Below are 25,830 nucleotides of genomic sequence, written 5' to 3' on the forward strand. Positions count from 1 at the left end.
CCTGGCCATCTGTGAACAATTTTGCTACACAGAAATAGAAAATGAAAAATGTGATAATTAAAATCATCTCTGTTGATGTAAATTTTAGTTCAAACTTTCCCTAATTATTAATTTCTAGATGTGACAGTTAAGATGATAAGTGGTATCCCTTATTTTAAATTCATTATGATAGGTGTGTTAATATGGTAACCAAACATTTATTTATTCAATGATTGGCCATCATCTTTATAGTGGCACCTGGCAATTAATGACAGCTTTCTCTCATTTTAAGCCAAGTGAGCTTTTTGCATAACTTGAAATCTTTCGTTTGCCGTTGCCATCTTGTCTTTACTTTTACAAATGACTAACGTTCTCCCCTGAAACTTATGGGTCAAATTTAACCAAACTTTGCCACAACCATCATTGGGGTATCTAGATTTAAAAATGGGTTCCCCACCTGCTAAACAAGACGGCCGACATGGCTAAAGATAAAACAAAAGCATGATAAGGATAAAATGCAAGTTTTGTCTAATATTTTGAAAACTGTTATATTTTAAGAGAAAATCTATTAGTAGCTATAATGTTAAGCATGTTGAGCTCTACCAATTGTCTCTAAGTCATAACTGCAAGACGACTACTTATAGGAGTTATTTCTCTTAAATGGTAACATTTTTTCCCCATTAAGGCCTATTATTGTGAAAACTACAATTAATAGATGGAGAGCAAATTTAAATTGTAAAAATGAGCAACAAGACAAGTTCTACAAAAATAGTATACAGTGGTCAAAATCGTCATTTGACTCCTTTCTAAAGTTATTGCCCTTTGATGACAAAAAATTTACCATTTTTGTGGTTTTTTTTTCTTGTATCTTCAATAGTATAATGGATAGATATAAACTTAACTTTGTTTCGTTTTACTTATATGATGCATATCAAAATAGACATTAAAGAATTAAATCACAAAACTGACCCACAACACAAGATATACTTTCAAGTCATAGATAGTAGACTGTCCAACTTTACAGGAGTGATTGCCCTTCACTGGGTATGTATTTTTACCCTCTTTTGTATATTAAACAAAAACTAAAGAAGATAGAAAACTAAACAGACTATTTATTTAACAGCAATACAAGATTAAACAAGAATATATCCATAGTACACGGGTCACTAACTCGCACTATCATAAAAAAAATACCTTGACCAAAAACTTTAATCGGAAGCGGGACAGACAGAGGAACGGACCCACAGACCAGAAAACATAATGCCCCTCTACTATCGTAGGCGGGGCATAATACAGAGATTTTTCTCATGAACTCTATTCTCGTCCACAATTTTGGAGAGCGTCCTTTGTTGAATATCCAAATAAACAAAGGGGAGAGACATAGGTTCCTTAAGAGCCTCTAGCTTGTCTTGTCTACGACAAGTTACAGAATGCGAGACATAGGTTTATCAATCCAGTAGCGCCAAAGAGTATTTGTATTAAGCATTATATTTCAGGTTGGAAGACATAAGACTTTATACCTTCTATACAGATGCCTTATGTGTCAAAGTTTCCGTCTGTCATTATGAGTTGTCCTTGATCTCATTTTCATGGACTATTGACTGACAAAAACAGCTTTTTACAACCACATGTAGTATGTGTAATAGGATAACTATATTTGCATTATTTAGTCATGTCATTGATTAGTGTTCAAGGTTTAAGCTACTTGACTATACCTCTTTATACAACCGCAATAAAAGTTGCGGTCGTATATTGGTATCACGTCGTCAGCGTCGTCGCCGTCAGTGTTGTCCAAAGACTGGTGCTTTCCGGATAATAACTTTAGTATAAGTAAATTGAAATCAATAAAATTTTAATACAATGTTTATAACCACAAAATGAAGCTTGGGATTGATTTTGGGGGTTATGGTCCCTAAGGTTAAGGAATTAAGGGCCCTAAGGGGTCCACAACAAGCATTTATCTAGGTCAGGACAATAAGTTATGTATAAGTATTTCAATTGTTCTGAAATTGTACCACCATGTTTAATACCATCAGTAGAATGTTGGTATATATTTTAGGGGTTATGGGGCAAACAGTATAGGAATAAAGGACAAAAAAAGGGGCCAAAAACAAGCATTTTGGAAGTTTCAAGAAAATAAATTGGAGTTGTCTTTCTTTGTCCAGAATGGTTGTTGACTCACCTAAAACCATTGCTTTATGAAATCTTCTTTGAATATTGGAGTTATCTTTCTTTGTCCAGAATAGTAGTTGAATCATCTTAAATCAATGCTATATACAATATACAATGCAATATTCACTTTCACTACCAACTGATAAATTAAAGCAATCTTTACCATTCAGTGTTTACAAGCACTTTGATTACCATTCTAGGGTTATGCCCCTTTACAAGTGGAAAAATTGAAGAATTTTTTCGTTTCTGTTCTCTTAACTTAGTTTGTCTCAACTAAATTTAATGCTTATTACCTCTTAACTCAGTTAAGTTCAATTTTTGACAGCTTCACTTTTACAGTTCTTGAATTATGTCAATGGATATCCCATGAATCTGATTCTACATTGTATTAAAATATATGATAACATATGAAATGGAATTAAATGTTACAGGAATATTCAGGCTGTCCAACACTTGAAAATTTGTTTTGTGATTTGCAACATTGCAAAGATTTAACCTGCTGATAACAATTTGGAAATTGAGCAACAAAATGCATATCTTACATAAAGTATAATTTGTGACTTCATATTTGAAATAGTTCATCGAAATGATAGCAATGGAACTAAATTACTGCTACCTTATTGAATTTGTTTTCCTTGATTTTGTGTATTTGTATATAAGGTGCACAGTTTTCTCTGCTTTCAAAAGTTTGTATACGAAGCCGTCCAGGTTTCCTTCTATTGGAATTTTATCATGATTATCTGGAAGACATCGTTCATTACTCTGGAGAACCTCATGTTTATCATTGGAGATATGCTTCATAACCTTGGTAGTGGACTTGCTCACAATATACTATGCCCCAGCAGAGACATATTTTCCATTAAAAGTAGTTAGCTGGTTGTTTTTGAGTTTTAGGCTTAGTGTTTTAAGTGTTAATAGTGCTCCTTACATGCATCTGCCTGCTGAGATTACACAATTGAAATCCATTCTAAGAAAACCTACAAATAATTCGACTGCCTATTTCCTCAAATAAACAAGACTAAACACAATGAACCAAGTGAAACCATTGGCAGATCAATTGCCAGAGTTTTCCTGGGGTCGGAATTCCTTTTCAAAATGACTGGATCCTCGCCTGGAATATATCACATGTTGTGGTCAAAGGGTAGAGCTATCTTTTTTTATTAAATAAATGCAAGTAGAATATATAGTATAGTCTGTGTTTTTGTTAGATGTATTTCTATTTGTATCCATCTGATGAGTTGAACCTTTTTCAACTGATTTTTATGGTTTGTTCTTATATTGGAATAGTCTACCATAGCCCAGGGCAGGTTAGGGAGGGTTGGCGCCTGATACCATATTTTAAACCCCTCATTCTGTATGTGTCTTTCCCCAGTCAGGAGCCTGTGATTCAGTGGTTTTCGTTAGTTTCTGTGTTTCATACTTGTTTTTCGTTCATTATTTTGTACATATTTACACCGTTTAAGTTTTCTCCTTTTAATAGTTTTAGATTTGTCATTTTGAGGTCTTTTATACTTAGTTGAAAATGTAGTTATTGCTCTGCCCATTGTTGAAGGCCATACGGACTTCGTTGACCTATCTAGAGTTGTTAAATTCTGTGTAATTTTGGTCTTTTGTTGAGAGTTGTCTCAATGACAACCATTCCACATCTTCTTTTTGACAAGCATGCGACTTTTGTAGCAAAAGCGAGAAAGCGATCCTATATACATTCCGTCGTCGGCGGTGCTGTGTCCACAAATGTTCTTTAATTGTTATTATGTATATATGCAACCCGACTTTAAATAAAGATTACTGCTTTACCATGTTTACTTTAATACTTTACTTTATTGAATTTTGAAGAAAAATAATCTTACTTATAAATGGACTTAGTTTTTTCTGCAAGTTAACCATTGTTAACAGGTGTCTTCAACCTATGCCAACATTTGATAAAAATATATTCAACCTATGCCTACAAACAAAATACAATAGGTGTTGTTTTAACCATTATTAATTAATAACAGGTAAAATACAGTGAGTATTTTTTAGCACTTAATTCTACTATTTCAAAAGTTAGAAACAAATAAAAACATATTGCCAAATTTTGATTAAATTAATGATAAATAATAGAAAAAAAAAATAGAAAATAGAACATAAAAAAGGTATTTTTCTATTTTTAAGATAATTATTTTTTTAATTATTAATTATTATGAGTTATACAATAAAAAAAATACTGAACTGGTGTATTTTTTCAACTCTATACATTCCATGCTTTCGTTGACGGAGCCATCTACCCACTGGTTTACGCATTACTACCCGGTAAAAGCCAAATCATCTACACAAGGTTCTTGACACTACTCAAAGAAGCATGCCAACGCTTTGATCTACATCTACAACCAACTACTATATTCTTAGATTATGAAGTTGCAGTACGTAATGCAGCTTATCAAGTATTTCCTGGTATAACTGGCAAAGGTTGCTTCTTTCACTATACACAGTGTATATGGCGAAAGGCTGAAGATACTGGTCTTCAGACTCACTACAAGAACAACAACGATATCACCAGATTGGTTCGACGTGCAGCAGTTCTTCCACTTGTACCAATGCAACATGTAGAGGACATTTGGTTGAATGCATTAGAAGAAATAGATGAAGCCAACACAAACATCAACACATTAGCATTTACAGACTATGTTACAGAATACTGGGTTGAGACTAACCGCCACCTTTGGAACCATTATGACACAGTAGGCACAAGAACCAACAACCACTTAGAAGGCTGGCATCATAAACTGAAGAATCATGTAGAACACCCACACCCAAACATCTTCAACTTGGTAAAACTCCTGAAGAAACAGCAAGCAGCTATTGAGGTTAGACTCATTCAATACTCAGCAGGTGGTAAACGTCGTCAACGTAAAAGAAAGTACATCGAAATTGACACCAGACTAGCTGACCTAAAGCAGAGACTACAAGATAATAGCATGACACCAGTGGAGTATGCAGATGCCGCATCATATCTGTTACATATTAATTAGTGTAACATTTGAGAAATATCAGTGAACTTTATCTAATTCTGTTTCTGTGTGAATATTGTAAGATTTATTAGTGAACATTCAATAATGATAGTTTGCATAGGTCAGAATCAATGAAATATGTGCTTTAATAGTGCTATTGTCAGTATGTCAATGTATTAATATCAATATATTATTTGATATGAATAAATCCTTTAATAAAATTATAGAAATATTTATTTTCCTTTGTTTTATTATATATTATTCCTAATGAAAAAGAGATCATCAACACATACAATAACCTACATTCAGAATTTCTCTCTAATAAAAATTGTTGAGATTACACTTAAACGATAGATTTAAACTTGTTGTAAATTGATTAGACCCTAATCAATTTATGTTTTGATAACACTTAATCTGTTCAAAATTATTCAACCTATGCCAACATTTTTTCCTACTATTTTATACCTACATTTCAAAATGTTGGCATAGGTTGAATGAACCTGTTAACATTACATTCAACCTGGATTTTTTTTTTATCATAATTTATTTTAATGGTACTTAAGATGAAAAGAGAAAAAATCAAGTCACAATAATGTTTATTTACGATTTCCCATTTCATTGACAAATACAGAGTGGTCCAAAAAATATAGAAAAAAACAGAAAACTGGAATAAAATATTCTGTGCACAACGGAAATAAATAAATTGAAGGGTTTTTTTTAGTTACCATATTATAACCATATATCAAGCGCATGTAATTAATACGCGTTAGTTAGACATCATTCTGTGTATTGACCTTTTAATTTTAGAATAATGGAGTTCAAATATATCAATATCAAGGCCGTAACTAGGCATCTTATTTTAGTGAGGCAAAATAATTGAGCCGAGCGAAGCGAGGCGTTAATTTTTTTTGGAGGGTATGAAATGAATGGTGCAAAATCCTGCGTTCTAGGCATTTTTAGAGAGTTTGATAATGTTTTGAATTTGGACAGTTTTTATATAAATTGTTCATATTTAAAGACTTTTACTAATACCAAATTTTTAACAACTTTATTTGAATTTGTATGTAAGATAATCATCCAAATAACAATTTAAATCTGCCGCCAGAACATAGAACAAACATCGATTCAGTAGAGTTTGCCAATTATTTCTATGGTGGGTTCAGTCAAATTGTTTTAGAATCATAACTTTGGTCTGCTGATATCCTTATCGCGATGAACATGGAGCATGGCAAGACCGCACAACCTCTCGCCACTCATGTATGCTCTTTTCCTAGATTTCAGTCGTTTCAGGGCAGTCTGTGTTTCTAAAGGTAGCACATTATCATCAACACAATGATCAATGTCTTCTTCCAATTCCTTCTCCACCAGCAATTCGGTAGCAGCATCGGTAGTAACAGTTTTGTTTGCAAAAGGGAATTAAGCTTTCCTATTTATAGGCTAGCATCATCATACAGTCTCAGTTACAAAATATTAAACTCGCTTGTATGCTGACAAAGAGTAAACAAACTAGGGATAGAATGAGATAAGATACATGTATATGATCTATCTATAGAGTAAGTATATATGATATGGGTACAGGGGAATTAAAATGGAGTTTTGAAGTTTACATGTAGGTCCGTAATTTCAAATTATTTCTGGAAATAGTCGGGGGTATTTTAGTTCCAGAATCTATAAATTTAGGGGTTAGGGGTTGGGGGTGTCTGATTCCGAAACCCCGAATGTAAAGAAATGAAATTCCGTAGTCCCGAATAAGTAAAGACAAAATCCTGTGATAAAGGTTATATACCATTCCTCAATAATGTCAAATTGGAATATGGGATGTTCTTTCAATTTTTAAGGTTAAAGAAACATGGATCATGAAAAACTAATCCATGCATGTTTCATATTATTTATATTTTATTTATCTGTAAAGAGAAAGATTAAAGTTGATGAAACGGAGAAATGAATACACAAACAGGACTGTCCCCTTGCGATGTCCAGTACTTGATTTGTCAGTCTACTTATCGTTTTTGGATTGTTCTAATGAAGTTATATGCAATACGCAGAAGTCCTACGTTCACAAACAAATTAGTTTACTAGAATTATTCCTTCTTTACCTTCAGTGTCGCTTTTCCTTTTTCTGCAAGAGCCTGTTTTTAACCAGAGATCCATGATGATTATCGTTACTAGGTTAATGTAATTGAGAAACATCACCCGTTGAGATGCTGAGTTATATCCAGGAAGAATAGTTTAAAGGAATGATGACAAGTTATAGAAATTAAGGTTGAGACAGAACAACAAAAGACTATTTTATTTGTATATATGTATAAAAAAAAAATAATCAGTGTCGAAATTTTAGTTTTTTAATTGCCTCACTTGCCTCAAGGGTAGTTACGGCCTTGTAATATTCACGGTTTAAATTATTGTCATTTTGACGTAAATGTTTCTAAACCAATGGCAAGATACGATTTATTTTTCGATTATCTCTGATATATAGTCATATGATATGGTAAAGTCCCAACTGGTTCGAATAAGATCATCCCAGCATATGAGCATTGGTTTCCCTCCCCCTTACTTATATATGCCCCTGATGAGACAGACAATCGACAGCTGAATTGGAAGAATAAGAACGAATTATGTGTTCTTCGGTTTGAAATAACTGATGTCCAAGGCTGTAACAGCTTTATTTAAATCTTAGAATATCCCCTTTTTTAAAATGAAAATTCAGCAGTGTCCACAAAACCAGTAAACAAGACCGACACACAGGTATAAAAGATTTTGTTTTGAAAATTTTATCATAATTTATACATTAAAATTCGCTATATATCCCTAACCGTTGGAAACTGTGCTCGGTTGGTTATCCTGTTTAGTGTAGAACAGTTTGAAAAAGCCATATTAGTGTAGTCTGAGATTACATGGCCTGGAAAAACAGCCTTTGGATGTCAGAGTAATCTCAGACTACACGACAAAACTACTGTAATGGGAGTGAAAGTTTCCACTAGCTTCGTTATTGGACAAACTACGTAAAACTACTTAAATATAAGCAAGATGTTTATTTAACATGTTTAAAGACATACATTATGGTTGAATACAAGTTACATGAATAATACAATATACGGTGGTGGCTAGTCTACTTGTCATTGTGAAGTTCCATATTTGCAAACCAAATTGTATGAGCGTCTGCTCATTTCAAATCCTAAGTGTAGACTGCCCCGAACCGATGAGTGACGTCATACTAAGGCCAAATAAAAAAGTATGTGTGGTTCCAGTTACATCTGAAAAAAAGTTAGGGTAGGTAGGTAATGTAGGTAGGGATTTTTTTTTATTTTATGTTTTTTTTTACATTGAGTCTATGGGAGCAACATTCTGACTTTAACAGTGCTTAATGAAAAACGACAATAAAATATTTAGGGTAGGCTATTTTTAAGCCGCCAAAGTAGGTACTGGAACCACACATACATGTATATTTTTTTTTGGCCTAATAGTTCCTAGGGACAACGAGCCTGGCCGGGCATATGCAAGAACAGGAAGTCCCGACAAGAATAATTTACAGGGCCGGTCTCGGAAGAAAGAGTTACGGAACTATAAGTAATACTAAAGTTAACCAATTTCCCCAAATAAATAGAATAAACAAGTAAACAAAGTGACCACCATTACACTACCATGAGTGGTACCGAAGCAAAATGAAGAATATTGCAAAGTTATATCACTGATCTGTTGGTGCCTTATGTAATCATATAAACACAAGCACTAACAATTTTTATCGTCTATGTGGCTCATTCATGTCTTGTATGAACATGATGAAAACACAATAAGTCTGTTGCAAAACCATGTATGATGAGTGCGAAATGATAAAAAAAAAGATTAGTCCATTACAGTTAACACAATATCGCTACTTTGAAATCTTTTACTTTGTTACTTGTACCAGTATAAGTATTTCCCTGACTGATCTTGATGTTAAATTTATTTTTTAATAGACAACTTTCGAGTTCGATGCATATCCATGAAAAAAATCTGGTTTTAGTGAACGTAATTTGTGCCTTTAGGGGCGTCGTCACTTCCATTCCAATTTTGAGTGAGTGGTTGGAAAACTATAATTCTATATTGTACAAATTGTTCGGCAAATTGAATTCTCAAAATTGACAATCAGCACTGCTGTCATTAGGGAATTGTTATTTATAAGTACCTACAGAACAACCATTACATTGTATTTCTAGTTTATCCTGCACAATGACGATCACTAAGACACTTGATGAACGTAAATAGTGCAGGGATACAGGCGACCCCTCTATCTGGTAAAAGACATCATAAAGGCGCGCATAATTGACCAGTTTTTGCTGGTGATGGATGAACTTGAACTCGAAAGTGGTCTATTGCTACATGTACTTGTAAGTTAGTTTTCTTGTTGCTACATTCTTCTTCTTTTTTTCTTGATGCTTCTAACATGTCTACTAACTAGCATGTCTAGTTGCTAATTAGAACCTTTTTAGTCCAACTATAATTATAAAATCTTGAAGGGCTATTTATTCCTGCCTTGATGATCTCATAATTTTTTGGACTAGTACCACTTACATTACTTAATTTTGCTGTTAGAAATAAACAATTTTTTACAAACATTTTTAAACAGGAATTAACCCGTTTACATTTTTTTTATTCCCCACCTACATGACCTAGGGTCATAATGTTTTTCATTCTGTGCATGTGTTCGTTTTGTTTGTTTTTCTGTCTGTCAGTTTGTTCTGCTTCAGGTTAAAGTTTTTGGTCGAGGTAGTTTTTGATGAAGTTAAAGGTCAACCAACTTGAAACTTAGTACACATTTTCTTTATGATATGATCTTTCTAGTTTTAATGCCAAATTAGAGTTTTGACTCCAATTTCACAGTCCACTGAAAAAAGAAAATGATAGTGTAAGTGGTAGGATAATAGTTTTTGTCAAGGTAGTTTTTGATGAAGTTAAAGTCCAATCAGCTAGAAACTTAATACACATGTTCTTTATGATATGATATTTTAAAAATGGTGTTTGTGAAGTACAAATTAATTGATAAATTTATAAGTGTTAAAGCCTGTTTTGCTTTGGTCTTAAATCTTAATTACAATTAGCATGATTAGATAATTTTTTTTAAATAACATTTGATGAATATATTAGAAGTTTGTTGACATTTGCCTCATAGAAATTTAAAGACTGTAAAATTATATTTCTGTAAATCAGGATAAAAATCATTAATCTTTACCCTTATAAATTGCAATCTACTTTTATTTTAATGTCAATATTTTAAGAAAGTACAGTATTTTTTTTAAAGTATTTAAATGTCCTTCTACCGCTCATTTCAAAGGAGAATGAAAATGTTTAAACCTATTTGATAATCTTGGAGGGATTATCCTTACATTATAATGATATTAATTGATTTATTCAGTCAATATTTTTTACAAGGAGAATAAACATGATAAATAATAATTTACTTTTCTGACTCAGTTCTAAATCTGAATTACATGAATTACCAGCTAACACAAATAAAAACATGAAAAATGAGCTGATACATTATACTATCACCATATATTCCCCATAAATATTCAATTAGTGATAATTTTCATTGTCAATAATTTTGTTTAAAAGTAACTTATCAACTTCTTGCTTCAAAATATAACTTTTGAACTCTGTTTCTAAAACAAAACTTAATAGGTTATGATTAAAACCAGCTTTGATAGTAGTGTTGGAATCAGGGAAAAGGGTGGGGATGCGGGTGGGGGGAGGGGGTGTTCCTATAGAATTGGATCCAATCCTGGATAGTTTAAATTTTCAGTTCTTCCTTCCAGAATTTAAAAAACTTGTGTGAATCATTTTAAAAACAGTTTAAAAAAAATAATAAGTTTTCTAATTCATCGAAACTTTTGTTCAATCAAATAAGAAAGCATTCAAGAGCTGTATCAGGGATATATGTAATCAGACCACATCTGAATGACCTCCCTTTAATTTTCCAATATCACTTTTTATGACTCATCCTACATTTGAATTTATGGACACTTCCACAACGTTTTTACATATTATCAACTGTACAAAATGTATAATGCTTGTGTTTTAAGTTTGTAATATATTTCAAACAGAACACAAAACTTGTATTATTTCAAACAAAACACTGCTCATGGGTTTTGTATTTTTTTACGACTTAAATTTGATATCTGCAACGTATAACCGAAATAATCAAGTTCATCTCAGTATTTTATAACTGTTTAACAGCAGCGCGATGAGCGCATGATACACCCTTTGTCTTGTGTGTAAGGTTTATGCAATAATCATCAATAGTTTCTGAGATAAAGTGCGACATGTGAAAAAAAACCTTTTATAACAAAAAACTCAATAACTCAAAAATAAAATTTTGAATCAAAACCAAAAAGTATACAGATCTTATGATTAATATAACAAAGAAGTGTGTAAAGTTTTAAGAAATAATCATAAATTACTTTTGAGATACGGCACGACATGTGACAACCCCCATCCCCCCTTTTTTTTACCAAAATTTTGAATGGGATAAATTTTGACGAGTGTATAAAAATGATTTATTAAATTAAGCTATAAAAGGTCATGAGATTAACAAAACTTTAAATGTCAGGATAACTTACAATTATTGGTGATTTTCAAGTAAATATATACATGTATGTAACTTTTATACTTTTATGCTTTTTTTTCAGTGAGATAACCTTACACTATATGAAATACACAGAAAGAAGCTAAAGGATACCAGTTATTAGAAATATGGAAACCAGTGAACTAAATTTGTCATGTGAGAACATTGGTGTTTGTTTGAGGAATCAGGACAATAACAGTGAAATGGACAATGATAATAGATTTGAAATGTATATCACACCATTTAATGATGGGACACCCGACAGTTTGAATGACTCTGACACTGGATGTGTGTTCAATTCTCATATACCACAAACTGGGTCTGTAGGCCTTTTATCTACAAAAATGACAAACAGTCCAAATGTGAATCATTTTAAAAACAGTTTTAAAACTAAAAATCTGTTTTCTAATTCATCAAAACTTTTATACAATAAAATAAGAAAGCAACCAAAAGCTGTATCAGGGATTTGTAATCAGAGCAAATCTGAATTACCTTCCTTTAATTTTCCAATATCACTTGTTATGACTCCTCCTACATTTGAATTCATGGAAATAAGACTACCTTTACTACACACTTTCACCGACTCAACAAGAAGTATTACTCATACTGTTATAGATGAACATGGCCTTTTAGAAGGTCAGCAATTCAAATATAAACAGCCATTGTCTGATATAGATATTATTATTTGTCCAGCAAATGACACTTTACTTGAAAAGTTAAAACATAGTCTAACTAGTGAGGACTTTCAGTTTAAAATAAGAGAACATTGTTATCGCAATGATCTTACCGTTAAGGAAAAAGATGAAAATTTATATGAAATGGCGGAGAAAGAGTGCTCATTACTTTGTGCTACTGACAATATTAAACAGGATATAATAATTCAGAATCAAGATGCAGTTGACAATTTAATGAAGAAAAGAAATGACTTTTGTGGGGAACATTTTTACACCCTACCTCCTGGGAAACTTTTGATTGGTCGATCTTCAAGTGGTGAATGGTTGATTAGTTGCCCACAGCCTAAAAAAACTGTTAAATTCAAAGACACCAAGATTCCAAAATGGCCAAGAAAGGAAAATCTACCTCAAGAAAAACTATATTCCGATAGTTTACAAAATATTGAAGAAGAGAAGACTAAAACTGCATTAGGCATCAAGTCAGAGTCTCCTCAGAAAGACCCATCATCCAGTAGTTACATTTGTATTGAAAATCTTAGTTGTATGACGAAAGAGAATCTTCCCTGTTATAAAGAATCAGTAATGAAAGAAAGTACAGGTAAATATTATATAACTCACAGCAACATCAATTCATTTACAAATTTGGCAGCGTTGAGAGTTAAATAAGATGATTATATGATTTAGAACTAATTTGTGTCATAAATTTTCTAATTTAGCTATCATATATATTAGTATACTTGTATGTACACATTCAACATATATACTACACATATTTATACAGATAATCACTTGATGTGGCATAAAGCAACCAACAATCAATCAATCAGATATTCACTTTCACAAAAAGTAAAATCACAAAAATACTGAAGATTAAGAAAAAATTCAAAACAGAAAGTTCCCAACCAAATGGCAAAATCAAAGCTCAAACACATTAAGGAATGAAAAACAATTATTAACAGTATGATTAAAAAAATTATGAATAAAATACTGCTATAATTTTTTCAAATTTCATGAGCTTAAAATATCCGTTCATTGAATTTTTCATTGGAGTACTTGAGTATCACTCATTTGTCTTTGTTAGTGCATCATCACTGATCATGATACTAACTTTTATATTTTTATATATGAAGAACAATTTCCAAGCCGTAGTTCCTGTTGGCTTCTTCATAGTCTTATAGTCTTTCAGAACTATAAAGTTTAAAGAAATTAGTGTGACTTTTAATTTCAGATAAGACAAAGAATTACCAACCAACAATAAAACAAGAAAACCCAACAGACACAATTGATACTTCTATTCAACCAATACCAGTAATGATGGTGTGTAAAGAAGGAGAGTCATTGAAAGTTATACAGGTACCAGTTAAAACAGAAAACCAGCTAGTGGAGGAAAATATCAGTTTCCACTCAAATACATGTGAAAGTATTGAAAGTGAAGGCACAATTAAAGTGAAAGTAGAACCAGTTGATACTGGTTATGATACAGGTCAGATATGTATGTATGGTAAAGATATACAAGATGAGAATTCTCCACTGAATGTCAGATTTCCCAATTTAAAACAGTGTGGTATCCATGGACATGATGAAAATAAAAATACATCAAACAGTGCAGAATCTAAAGTTGGCCATAAAAGAAAGTCACCAGAAGATGACCATCAGTATATCAAGAAATGTATTTCAGTAAGTGCTAAATATTGCATGTATGCAGTAGATAACAAATCTATTTGAAATTTTTCAAAAAGATAGAGACTACTTGTAATAAGTATCAGTTGATACAGAAAATAAAAATGCTCAGCAAAAATAACTTAATAAATGTATGAACATTTCAATTCATGTGTATGTTTGGAAAAGAATGAAAATATAATATGTAAATATAGAAAATAATTATGCCTTGAAAGTTTGGACATTGTTCAATGTTGTACCAAAACATGAACTCATAAAAAAACACAGTATGATTTTCAAACCAAACAGCAAAGGCATTGTATTTCACATAATACAAAATTTTGTCAGTTACTAAAAAAGACTGCTAACCTTCACTACAAACTAGTTGAAACTACCCATGCTATTATCTGTACCATAAAAAAAAAAACGTCAAAATTTCTATCTCTAATGTTATAGATGAAAAAAGGACAAAATGTAGGAGTCCTGTTAGAAAAAAATGTAAATTTTGTTCACCACTTCTTTGATAATATTATAAAGTTTTTTTTAATCCTAATTGCCTGACTGCAAAAACTTTTAAAAAATAGCAGTAAATTTGAATTTACATAAAGATTATATTTTATGCTACACATGTCTATTGAACAAGATCTATTGTCCCTCGCCTAATGAGATGCAGGGGACATGGAAAAACTGGACATACATCCTTTCGTCAGTCTGCGTGTCTGTTTGTAAATCTGTCTGTACATCTGTCTGTCTGTCTGTACTTGTGAGTGTCTGTCCATCTGGTCATGTTAGTGCTCTCGAAGGTACAGTTCTTGCACATGTTGCAAGATTTTTATAAAACTTATACTATAGGTTAATATCAGCAATATCTCTGACAAGTTTTATAATGGTGGCTGGCTGACTTTTTCAAAAAAGAGTTATGTTGCTTGGAAATATTAAATTTATAGAAAATTGCCTCAGTAGCGTTCTAATGGATACAATTCTTGCTGATTCAAGACTGATAGTGTACTACGATTGTACAGATGTTCAAGATGGCGGTATACCATGAATCTTCCTTAACCAGTTTAGTTTGATAAATAGTTGGACAATATGTTACTGCAATAATATTTTATGAAAATTGTCTTGTTACATACATTGTTTTATATACTTAACAGAATCACACAATATGAATTTTAATTTCTCTTCTGCTTCAACATTGCATTGCAGGATATCATATCCTATTAAGGTGAAATGCTAGAATTAAAAGTATAATTTATATATTGATATTTTTATTTCAGGTTCCTTTACAAAAAGATCTGATTGCATTCAACAGTTCCCACTCAGAAGAAAAAGGTAAAAACAGTAATTGATAGGGTACTTTTATGATTCTGCCAAAAATCTGATTAAACACTGTAGTATATTTTATTGTCGAGCCTAGCCTGCAACTGTTGTTGCAGAAAGCTCGACATAGGGAAAGTGATCCTGCAGCGGCGTTAGCTAACTTCTTAAAAGCTTTATATTTTAGAAGGTGGAAGACCTGGATGCTTCATACTTTGTATATAGATGCCTCATGATACGAAGTTTCCGTCAGTTACATGTCCAATGTCCTCGACCTCATTTTCATGGTTTAGTGACCACTTGAAAAAAAAGTTCAAATTTTTTGTAATGTTGAATTCTCTCTTATTATAAGTAATAGGATAACTATATTTGATATGTGCGTACCTTGCAAGGTCCTCATGTCTGTCAGACAGTTTTTACTTGACCTCGACCTAATTTCATGGATCAGTGAACAAGGTTAAGTTTTGGTGGTCAAGTCCATATCTCAGATACTATAAGCAATAGGGCTAGTATATTCGGTGTATGGAAGGACTGTAAGGTGTACATGTCCAACTGGCAGGTGTCATCTGACCTTGACCTCATTTTCATGGTTCAGTGGTTATAGTTAAATTTTTGTGTTTTGGTCGGTTTTTCTCATACTATATGCAATAGGTCTACTATATTTGTTGTATGGAATGATTGTATGGTGTACATGTCTAGCGGGCAGATGTCATGTGACCTTGACCTCATTTTCATGATTCAGTGGTCAAAGTTAAGTTTTTGAGTTTTGGTCTTTTTATCTAATTCTATATGCCATAGGTCAACTATATATGTATATTTGGTGTATGGAAATATTTTATGATCTTTATGTCAGTCGTGCAGGTTTTATTTGACCGTGACCTCATTTTCACGGTTCATTGCACAGTGTTAAGTTTTTGTGTTTTGGTCTATTTTTCTTAAACTATAAGTAATAGGTCAACTATATATGTTGTATAGAAGCATTGTTAGCTGTACATGTCTGCCTGGCATGGTTCATCTGACTTTGACCTCATTTTCAAGGTTCATTTGTCTTTGTTTAGTTATCTTGGTTAATGTTCATGTTTATGTGATAGTTGTAATAAAACTTAGCTTTATACTTAGGACTATCAACATAATATCAATGATTAGTATAGAAGGCGAGACATTTCAGCGTGCACACTCTTGTTTTTATACGACCGCAAAAATTTTAATTTTTTGGTTGTATATCGCTATCACGTTGGCGTTGTCGTCGTCCTGCGTCGTCGTCATCGTCCGAATACTTTTAGTTTTCGCACTTTAACTTTAGTAAAAGTGAATAGAAATCAATGAAATTTTAACACAAGGTTTATGACCACAAAAGGAAGGTTGGGATTGATTTTTGGAGTTTTGGTCCCAACATTTTAGGAATTAGGGGCCAAAAAGGGCCCAAATAAGCATTTTCTTGGTTTTCACATTATAATTTTAGTTTAAGTTAATAGAAATCTATGAACATTTGACACAAGGTTTATGACCACAAAAGGACGTTTGGGATTGATTTTGGGAGTTTTGGTTCCAACAGTTCAGGAATTAAGGGCCAAAAAAGGGCCCAAATAAGCATTATTCTTGGTTTTCGCACAATAACTTTAGTATAAGTAAATAGAAATCAATGAAATTTAAACACAAGGTTTATGACCACAAAAGGAAGGTTGGGATTGATTTTTGGAGTTGAGGTCACAACAGTTTATGAATTAGGGGCCAAAAAGGGGCCCAAATAAGCATTATTTTTGGTTTTTGCACCATAACTTTAGAAATAGAAATCTATGAAATTTAAACACAAGGGAGTTTTGGTCCCAACAGTTTAGGAATAAAGGGCCCAAAGAGTCCAAAGTTGAACTTTGTGTGATTTCATCAAAAATTGAATAATTGGGGTTCTTTGATATGCCCAATCTAACTATGTATGTAGATTCTTAATTTTTGGTCCCGTTTTCAAATTGGTCTACATTAAGGTCCAAAGGGTCCAAAATTAAACTTAGTTTGATTTTAACAAAAATTGATTCCTTGGGGTTCTTAGATATGCTGAATTTAAAAATGTACTTAGATTTTTAATTATTGGCCTAGTTTTCAAGTTGGTCCAAATGGGGGTCCAAAATTAAACTTAGTTTGATTTCATCAAAAATTGAATAAATGGGTTCTTTGATATGCCAAATCTTACTGTGTATGTAGATTCTTTATTTTTGGTCCAGTTTTCAAATTGGTCTACATTAAGGTCCAAAGGGTCCAAAATTAAACTAAGTTTGATTTTAACAATAATTAAATTATTGGGCTTATTTGATATGCTTTATCTAAACATGTACTTTGATTTTTGTCGAGCCTGCAACTTTTGTTGCAGAAAGCTCGACATAGGGATAGTGATGCGGCGGCGGCTACAGCGGCGGTGTTAGCTAACTTCTTAAAAGGTTTATATTTTTGAAGGTGAAAGACCTGGATGCTTCATACTTTGTATGTAGATGCCTCATGTTACGAAGTTTCCGTCAGTCGCATGTCCAATGTCCTTGACCTCATTTTCATGGTTCAGTGACCACTTGAAAAAAAAGTTCAGAATTTTTGTAATGTTGAATTCTCTCGTATTATAAGTAATAGGATAACTATATTTGGTATGTGCGTACCTTGCAAGGTCCTCATGCCCGTCAGACAGTTTTCACTTGACCTCGACCTAATTTCATGGATCAGTGAACAAGGTTAAGTTTTGGTGGTCAAGTCCATATCTCAGATACTATAATCAATAGGGCTAGTATATTCGGTGTATGGAAGGACTGGAAGGTGTACATGTCAAACTGGCAGGTGTCATCTGACCTTGACCTCAATTTCATGGTTCAGTGGTTATAGTTAAGTTTTTGTGTTTTGGTCTGTTTTTCTCATACTTTATGCAATAGGTCTACTATATTTGTTGTATGGAATGATTGTAAGGTGTACATGTCTAGCGGGCAGATGTCATCTGGCCTTGACCTCATTTTCATGGTTCAGTGGTCAAAGTTAAGTTTTTAAGTTTTGGTCTTTTTATTTAATATTATATGCCAAAGGTCAACTATATTTGGTGTATGGAAATATATTATGATCTATATGTCAGTCCTGCAGGTTTTATTTGACCATGACCTCAATTGCTCGGTTCATTGCACAGTGTTAAGTTTTTGTGTTTTGGTCTATTTTTCTTAAACTATAAGTAGTAGGTCAACTATATTTGTTGTATGGAAGCTTTGTTAGCTGTACATATCTGCCTGGCATGGTTCATCCGACCTTGACCTCATTTTTATGGTTCATTGGTCTTTGTTTAGCTATCTTGGTTAATGTTTAGTTTATGGGACAGTTGAAAAAAAGCTTTATACTTAGGACTATCAACATAATATCAATGATTAGTAAAGAAGGCGAGACATTTCAGTGTGTGCACTCTTGTTGATTATGGGCCCAGTTTTCAAGTTGGTCCAAATCAGGATTCCATATCAAGTATTGTGCAATAGTAAGAAATTTTCAATTGCACAGTATTACACAATAGCAAGAAATATCTAATTGCACAATATTGTGCAATAGCAATTAATTTTCAATTGGAGTTATCTTTCTTTGTATAGAATAGTAGTTGATAATATATGTTGGAAATTTGCCAGACATGACTATGATGTCATTTTCTATTTTTATTTGCCAATAACTTTATGTAAATAACTTCATTGGAAATTTGCCAATATAAAATGTTGCTGAGTTCATTAGACCACATTCATTCTGTGTCAGAAACCTATGCTGTGTCAACTATTTAATTTTAGATTTAAATAAGTTTGAAGAAGAAATCTTTAATTGATTTGTAAAATCTTGACATTTGTTTTGTGTAAAAAACCCATATAATGTCAAAAATTTGATCACAATCCAAATTCAGAGCTGTATCACGCTTAAATGTTTTGTCCATACCTGCCCCAACTGTTCAAGGATCGACCTCTGCGGTCGTATAAAGCTGCGCCCTGCGGAGCACCTGGTTTAATATACCAGGGACAATATTCCCCAATATTCATGCAATAGGTCCAAGACCACAATTATTTCGTAGTGCATTTCTTTTAGACAATAAATGCAAATTAAAAAAATCCAACCTGTGCTTTCTTAATAAATTTTTTACAGTGTGTTGAACTACTTTTGGAACAAATTATATCAAAATTATAGGAAACTTCATCAGCCCTTACCCAAAATATAGACAATTTTATGTTAAGGGGGTCTTGAAATCTTTTGACAGCTTCTGACGTGCTAATTTTTAACCTTTTCCAACTGGACCAAATCACTACTTTACTTTAAAATTCAAATATTGTATATTAAAAGTGAACAATTTGTGGTGTATGGGAGGCAACTTTTGATATCTTGTAGGTTATGAAAAAAAATGATGCATGGGATAGTGAAAACTGAAAAGAGAACATAGAAAATGAGAGTGTGAATAGGGGTGCTTCAGTTTTGTATTCTTTATTTTTTTATTTCATTTTAGTTTAGGTCCATTATTCTCTATTCTTTATTTTTTGTCTATTTTTCTGAATACTTTTTTTTTACCTTTAGTCTGCATGTTTTGCCTCTAAATCACTTTTTCTATAAAACCCACCAAGACCCTCAAATATTACTCTTTTTTGTTTTTATATGTAATTATATACAAAAATGATTTATGTCTAATGCCTTTAACCAATTAGTGATGTTGAAGTATGAAAATTCAGATTTTTTTTCTCTAAAATATACTCTTCTGTATGGTAAAATTTAAAATTTTTAATATAATGCAATACAACTACTATTTTTGGTATTACAATACTTAGAGACCAATTAAAATAGCTTGATTCTGGGTCCTACTTGTTTGTACCACTACTGTATATCTATATTATATATATCGCATGGTTTGATAAATTGAATAGACTATTGTTTGAACTCAGTACTATATTATAAAATTAATCCTATGATAAATGTTGAATAAAACCATATTTGAATTAGATGATAGGAATACAAGGGCACAACATGTGCAGTATACTTCAACGAGACAGCAAAAAAGATTTGATGGTCAATATGCAGTCATGTTCAGTCCACTAATAGACTATTTTGAAATTACTGACTTTTGACTCAAGAGTATATAATTATTCTGCATATGTATGCAAAAAGCATGCAGTAATACAAAATATCATTGCAAAATGTAGGATGTGCCTTAGAATTACCACAAAAGTTTTAATCTTTTTAAACTTCTCAAAAGTTTGGAAAAAAAATGATTACATGTACGTTCACCAGAGATACCTTACTTAAGCATGTTTAGTAAATGTACTGATAAGTCTTGTGAAAGAAAGCAAGTGTGACTATCAATTTAACTACTTAATTTTAAAGCTTGTTCCAGTCTGTTAGAGGACAACTACTCTGGTTCTGGAGCAGAGGATTCAGAGACCAGCAGGAGTGGACAGGAATACTCTGGTATTAGATTTCCCGTAATGAATGACAGGGAAACAGATGCTTTAATGGATATTGAAACAACAAGAGGTACAAAGAGACAAGCAAGATGGGGAGTTAAAATGTTCAAGGGTTAGTTTATGTTATGGCAACTTGTATTGTATTACAGTAGTAAAAGATTACCATATATGTAGTCATTTTCAAGGTTAACTTAATTGTTCATGTAGTTTCTCAATGTCTGAAGTATGACTGAGGACATATATCTGAAGTTATGTGCTAAGAGAATACCATCTTTATATATCAACAGTTCAAGCTTTCAACAGCACTGAGGATAGAATATTTGATGTAATGTGCTAAAAGAGGGACGAAAGATACCAAAGGGACAGTCAAACTCATCAATCTAAAACAAACTGACAACGCCATGGCTAATAATGAAAAAGACAAACAAACAACAGCACACACGACACAACATAGAAAACTAAAGAATAAACAACACGAACCCCACCAAAAAACTAGGGGTGATTTCAGGTGTTCCGGAAAGGTAAGCAGATCCTGCTCCACATGTGGCACCTGTCGTGTTGCTTATGTGATAACAAATCCGGTAAATAGTCTTAATTTGGTAGGTCACATTCATGAAAGGGAAGGGGATTGTAGTTACGATGTAAGGAACATATCCGTTATCATTTGTGAAACGGTTATTCCATAACTGTCAACCAACTCGTGATGGCGTCCGTAAAATTTACGAAGGGATGATTTCAACTTCACTATTTGGAACTCTTGGTTTAATAGCTTCCTTGTGAGCAGCAACCCTCTATCAAGAAAATCATGATAGGAAATGCAAGCACGGGAATATCGTATCAATTGGGAGATATATACCGCAAACAGGTGCTGCTGGAATGTTGCTACTTAGAAATGGAAAGTTCACAATTGGAAAGCTGAAATCATCTCTTTTGTCATAAAGTTTTGTTTTCAACCGACCCTCATTGTCAATTTCTAGATGTAAGTCAAGATATGAGGCCAACTTAACTGTATCTGTAGTATCCTTTATCTCTAGCTCGATTGGATAGACGCGTTCCACATAGTCACCAAATTTTGAATTATTTAGAGAAAGAACATCATCTATATAGCGAAAAGTAGAATTAAAGGATATTGCTAACTTCTTATCTTTCTTCCTAAGAAGTTCCTGCATGAAGTCAGCCTCATAATAATAATGAAACAAGTCGGCAAGTAGAGGGACACAGTTTGTTCCCATTGGAATGCCGACAGTCTAATAAGAGGATCCCATCTCTTTATTATCAATAGTCCAAGGACATACATGTATATCTGAAGTTATATGTGCTATGAGAATACCATCTCTGTATCAACGATCAACAGTCCAAGCTTTCAGCAGCCATTTTTACACTGTGTTGTTGTTTTTGGTGGAAGAAGACTTCAAGTCTTCTGAAGGCCAATGGTGCCGACTTTAAATTCATTGAGCCTCCGTATGCAGCATTCGTTTCTGTGTATTACAATTTCATAACAAATTCTGATTACTGACAATGATTTTTATACGACCTGCAAAAATTGAAAATTGTTTGGTCGTATATTGGTATGATGTTGGCATCGTCATCTGCGTCGTCGTCGTCCGAATACTTTTAGTTTTCGCACTCTAACTTTAGTAAAAGTGAATAGAAATCTATGAAATTTTAACACAAGGTTTATGACCACAATAGGAAGGTTGGGATTGATTTTGGGAGTTTTGGTTCCAATATTTTAGGAATAAGGGGCCAAAAAAGGCCCAAATAAGCATTTTCTAGGTTTTCACACTATAACTTTAGTTTAAGTAAATAGAAATCTATGAAATTTTGACACAAGGTTTATGACCACAAAAGGAAGGTTGGGATTGATTTTTGGAGTTTTGGTTCCAACAGTTTAGGAATTAGGGGCAAAACAAGGGCCCAAATAAGCATTATTCTTGGTTTTCGCACAATAACTTTAGTACAAGTAAATAGAAATCAATGAAATTTAAACACAAGGTTTATGACCACAAAAGGAAGGTTGAGATTGATTTTAGGAGTTGAGGTCCCAACAGTTTAGGAATTAGGGGCCAAAAAGGGGCCCAAATAAGCATTATTCTTGGTTTTCGCACCATAACTTTAGTGCAAGTAAATAGAAATCTATGAAATTTAAACACAAGGTTTATGACCATAAAAGGAAGGTTGGGTTTGATTTTGGGAGTTTTTGGTCCCAACAGTTTAGGAATGAGGGGCCCAAAGGGTCCAAAATTGAACCTTGTTTGATTTCATCAAAAATTTAATAATTGGGGTTCTTTGGTATGCGGAATCTAACTGTGTATGTAGATTCTTAATTGTTGGTCCCGTTTTCAAATTGGTTTACATTAAGGTCCAAAGGGTCCAAAATTAAACTTAGTTTGATTTTAACAAAAAATGAATCCTTGGGTTTGTTTGATATGTTGAATCTAAAAATGTATTTAGATTTTTGATTATTGGCCCAGTTTTCAAGTTGGTCCAAATCGGGGTCCAAAATTTAACTTTGTTTGATTTCATCAAAAATTGAATAATTGGGGTTCTTTTGATATGCGGAATCTAACTGTGTATGTAGATTCTTAATTGTTGGTCCGGTTTTTAAATTGGTCTACATAAATAAAGTCCAAAGGGTCCAAAAATAAACTAAGTTTGATTTTAACAAAAATAGAATTCTTGGGCTTCTTTGATATGCTGAATCTAAACATGTACTTAGATTTTTTTTTGATTATGGGCCCAGTTGCACATTATTGTGCAATAGCAAGAAATTTTCGATTGCACAGTATGGCACAATAGCAAAAAATCTTCAATTGCACAGTATTGTGCAATAGTAAGTATTTTCAATTGCACAGTATTGCGCAATAGAAAGAAATATCTAATTGCACAATATTGCGCAATAGCAAGAAATTTTCAATTGGAGTTATCTTTCTTTGTTTAGAATAGTAGTTGAATCAACTTAAATCATTGTTTTATACAATATATATACAATGTATATTCACTTTTACTACCAACTGATAAATTTAAACCATCTTTACCATTCAGTGATAACAAGCACTTTATTTTACATTTTAATTTTTTATGATGTATTTAAATGAGTTGTTTTTGTTGCAAACTCCATTAGAAATTTGAATTGAGATCAGTTTAGGAAAAAGGGAAAGGGGGATGTGAAAAAAAAAATGGGGGAGGGGGTAAATTTTTCTCATTTCAGATTTCATAAATAAAAAGAAAATTTCTTCAAACATTTTTTTGAGAGGATTAATATTCAACAGCATAGTGAATTGCTCAAAGGCAAAAAAAATATTTTAAGTTCATTAGACCACATTCATTCTGTGTCAGAAACCTATGCTGTGTCAACTATTTAATCACAATCCAAATTTAGAGCTGAATCCAGCTTGAATGTTGTGTCCATACTTGCCCCAACCTTTCAGGGTTCAACCTCTGCGGTCTTATAAAGCTGCGCCCTGCGGAGCATCTGGTTATACCATATTAGGGTACTGAAAATATGTGTTATATAGGCATGGTGATAAATTTTTGATGGAGCATAAAAGTTGCAACTTCCTGAATCAGTGCAAAGATCAAATAGTTTGGTCCTTCTTTCATGTCTTATTTGGTTATGTAGCATCCCAAGTATTTTTGGAAAGTTTGCTATAGCTACTTTCCATAGGCGTCGGCCTCAACTTTCAGTGAGACAGACTATCGCAATGTTCTGCTCCAAGATAATGTAGTACTAGTGTTTGAATTTTGATTCTTGGATATTTTGAGTAACTACTCTTTTAAAAAGATTACAGCTTAAATAAATGAAGGAATGAATGTTCCCGACAATTCAGATGAATTTAACTTCATTTTGAAATAGGTATCGCAAACACTACTTTGCGGATGCCCCGTTGGCTGAAGAGAAAATCAAAAGAAATCTATGCGAGATAGCGTTTCATTCATGAATATTTCATGAATGAACATTTTCCAGCACTATTTTTTACTATGTACGATATTTACAACTGTTTATTATTGAATAAGTAAAAGCCCAAGTGTATCAAAAGAATCCGGTATGCGAGAACAAGTTGATATTTGACCAAGTTGTCGGATAATTGACACGTTTTATTTTAACAATACACAGGTGATAGAATATAAAATAATTGATAATTATATGGCTTATATGTCTCACGCCAAGGACGGGTAAAGGTAAATACAGGCTTTAATAGAAGAGTACATTGTTTTTGTCAAACTGACATCGATCTGAAAGTTTTGAAGCCAAAAATCATTTGAAAACTTTTAATTCCGTTATTTATAAAATACAAGCTGTTTCACTTTCCAATGTGGATATAAGGACCTCCACTCGTTCAACATGCTCAATTGGATCAAACTGACAACAGAAAAACATTGTCTAAATTAAAGGATGCTTTTGTCCAGACAGAGAAACTATGCCATAATTATTTTAATTTTTGATTTGACAAAAACAGTTGAATTAAGGCAGTGGCTATTTGACCGGCACCGGCAAATTTGCTATTTGACCGGCACTGGCTAAATAGCAAATTTGCTATTTAGCCGGCACTAAATAAAACTGTTCATTGATGTGATTAGAAGAGAATAAAAAAGCTTAATAATAATTTTAAATCATTTTATCACAATATCAAGCATTAAAGATACAGTACAATAAAAAATAAAAGATTTCATAAATAAATAATTTATAACTTTATAATATTAATTAAAATCATGAAAACACATTTGTAAATACATTATTAAATATATTTTTTCTAAAATATTTATAACAAAATGTTGATTTTCAAATTTAAATCTGTGTAAAATCTATCATGGTTTAAATATTCTGCCAGTGATAAAAATAGTGTTATGCAAAACTACATCATAAAACAGATATGACAGACAATATTAATAGTTGTTTGCTATGAATTTCAAATGGACACATGATTTAACATTTGCAATTTGAACTTAACATAACCTCATAAAAATCATATAATAATTTGAAGAAAAAAAATAATTAG

The 25,830-nt window shown here is 32.5% G+C and overlaps 2 protein-coding genes across 3 annotated transcripts in view; both read left to right on the top strand.

Annotated features, from left to right (window-relative positions):
- Nucleotides 1–4,373: 4,373 nt before the first annotated feature.
- Nucleotides 4,374–5,321, top strand: LOC139511749 (uncharacterized; the record flags this gene model as incomplete). Its single annotated transcript, XM_071298795.1, has 1 exon — nt 4,374–5,321. A coding segment is annotated over one exon (789 nt), but the record flags the coding sequence as incomplete, so codon positions are not given.
- Nucleotides 5,322–7,624: 2,303 nt separating this feature from the next.
- Nucleotides 7,625–25,830, top strand: part of LOC139511750 (uncharacterized) — a 79,011-nt gene continuing 60,805 nt past the window's right edge. The window contains exons 1-5 of one of the 2 annotated variants that reach the window (XM_071298798.1): nt 7,625–7,886; nt 11,807–13,014; nt 13,645–14,093; nt 15,353–15,407; nt 20,751–20,942. In XM_071298798.1, the coding sequence (XP_071154899.1) occupies nt 11,871–13,014; nt 13,645–14,093; nt 15,353–15,407; nt 20,751–20,942 (1,840 nt within the window). In that variant the 5' untranslated portion in view covers nt 7,625–7,886; nt 11,807–11,870. The remainder of the gene's footprint in view (nt 7,887–11,806; nt 13,015–13,644; nt 14,094–15,352; nt 15,408–20,750; nt 20,943–25,830) is intronic. The other variant, XM_071298796.1, reaches the window with a different exon arrangement.

This window comes from Mytilus edulis, chromosome 2 (assembly GCF_963676685.1).
Source record: "Mytilus edulis chromosome 2, xbMytEdul2.2, whole genome shotgun sequence".
Taxonomy (NCBI): domain Eukaryota; kingdom Metazoa; phylum Mollusca; class Bivalvia; order Mytilida; family Mytilidae; genus Mytilus; species Mytilus edulis.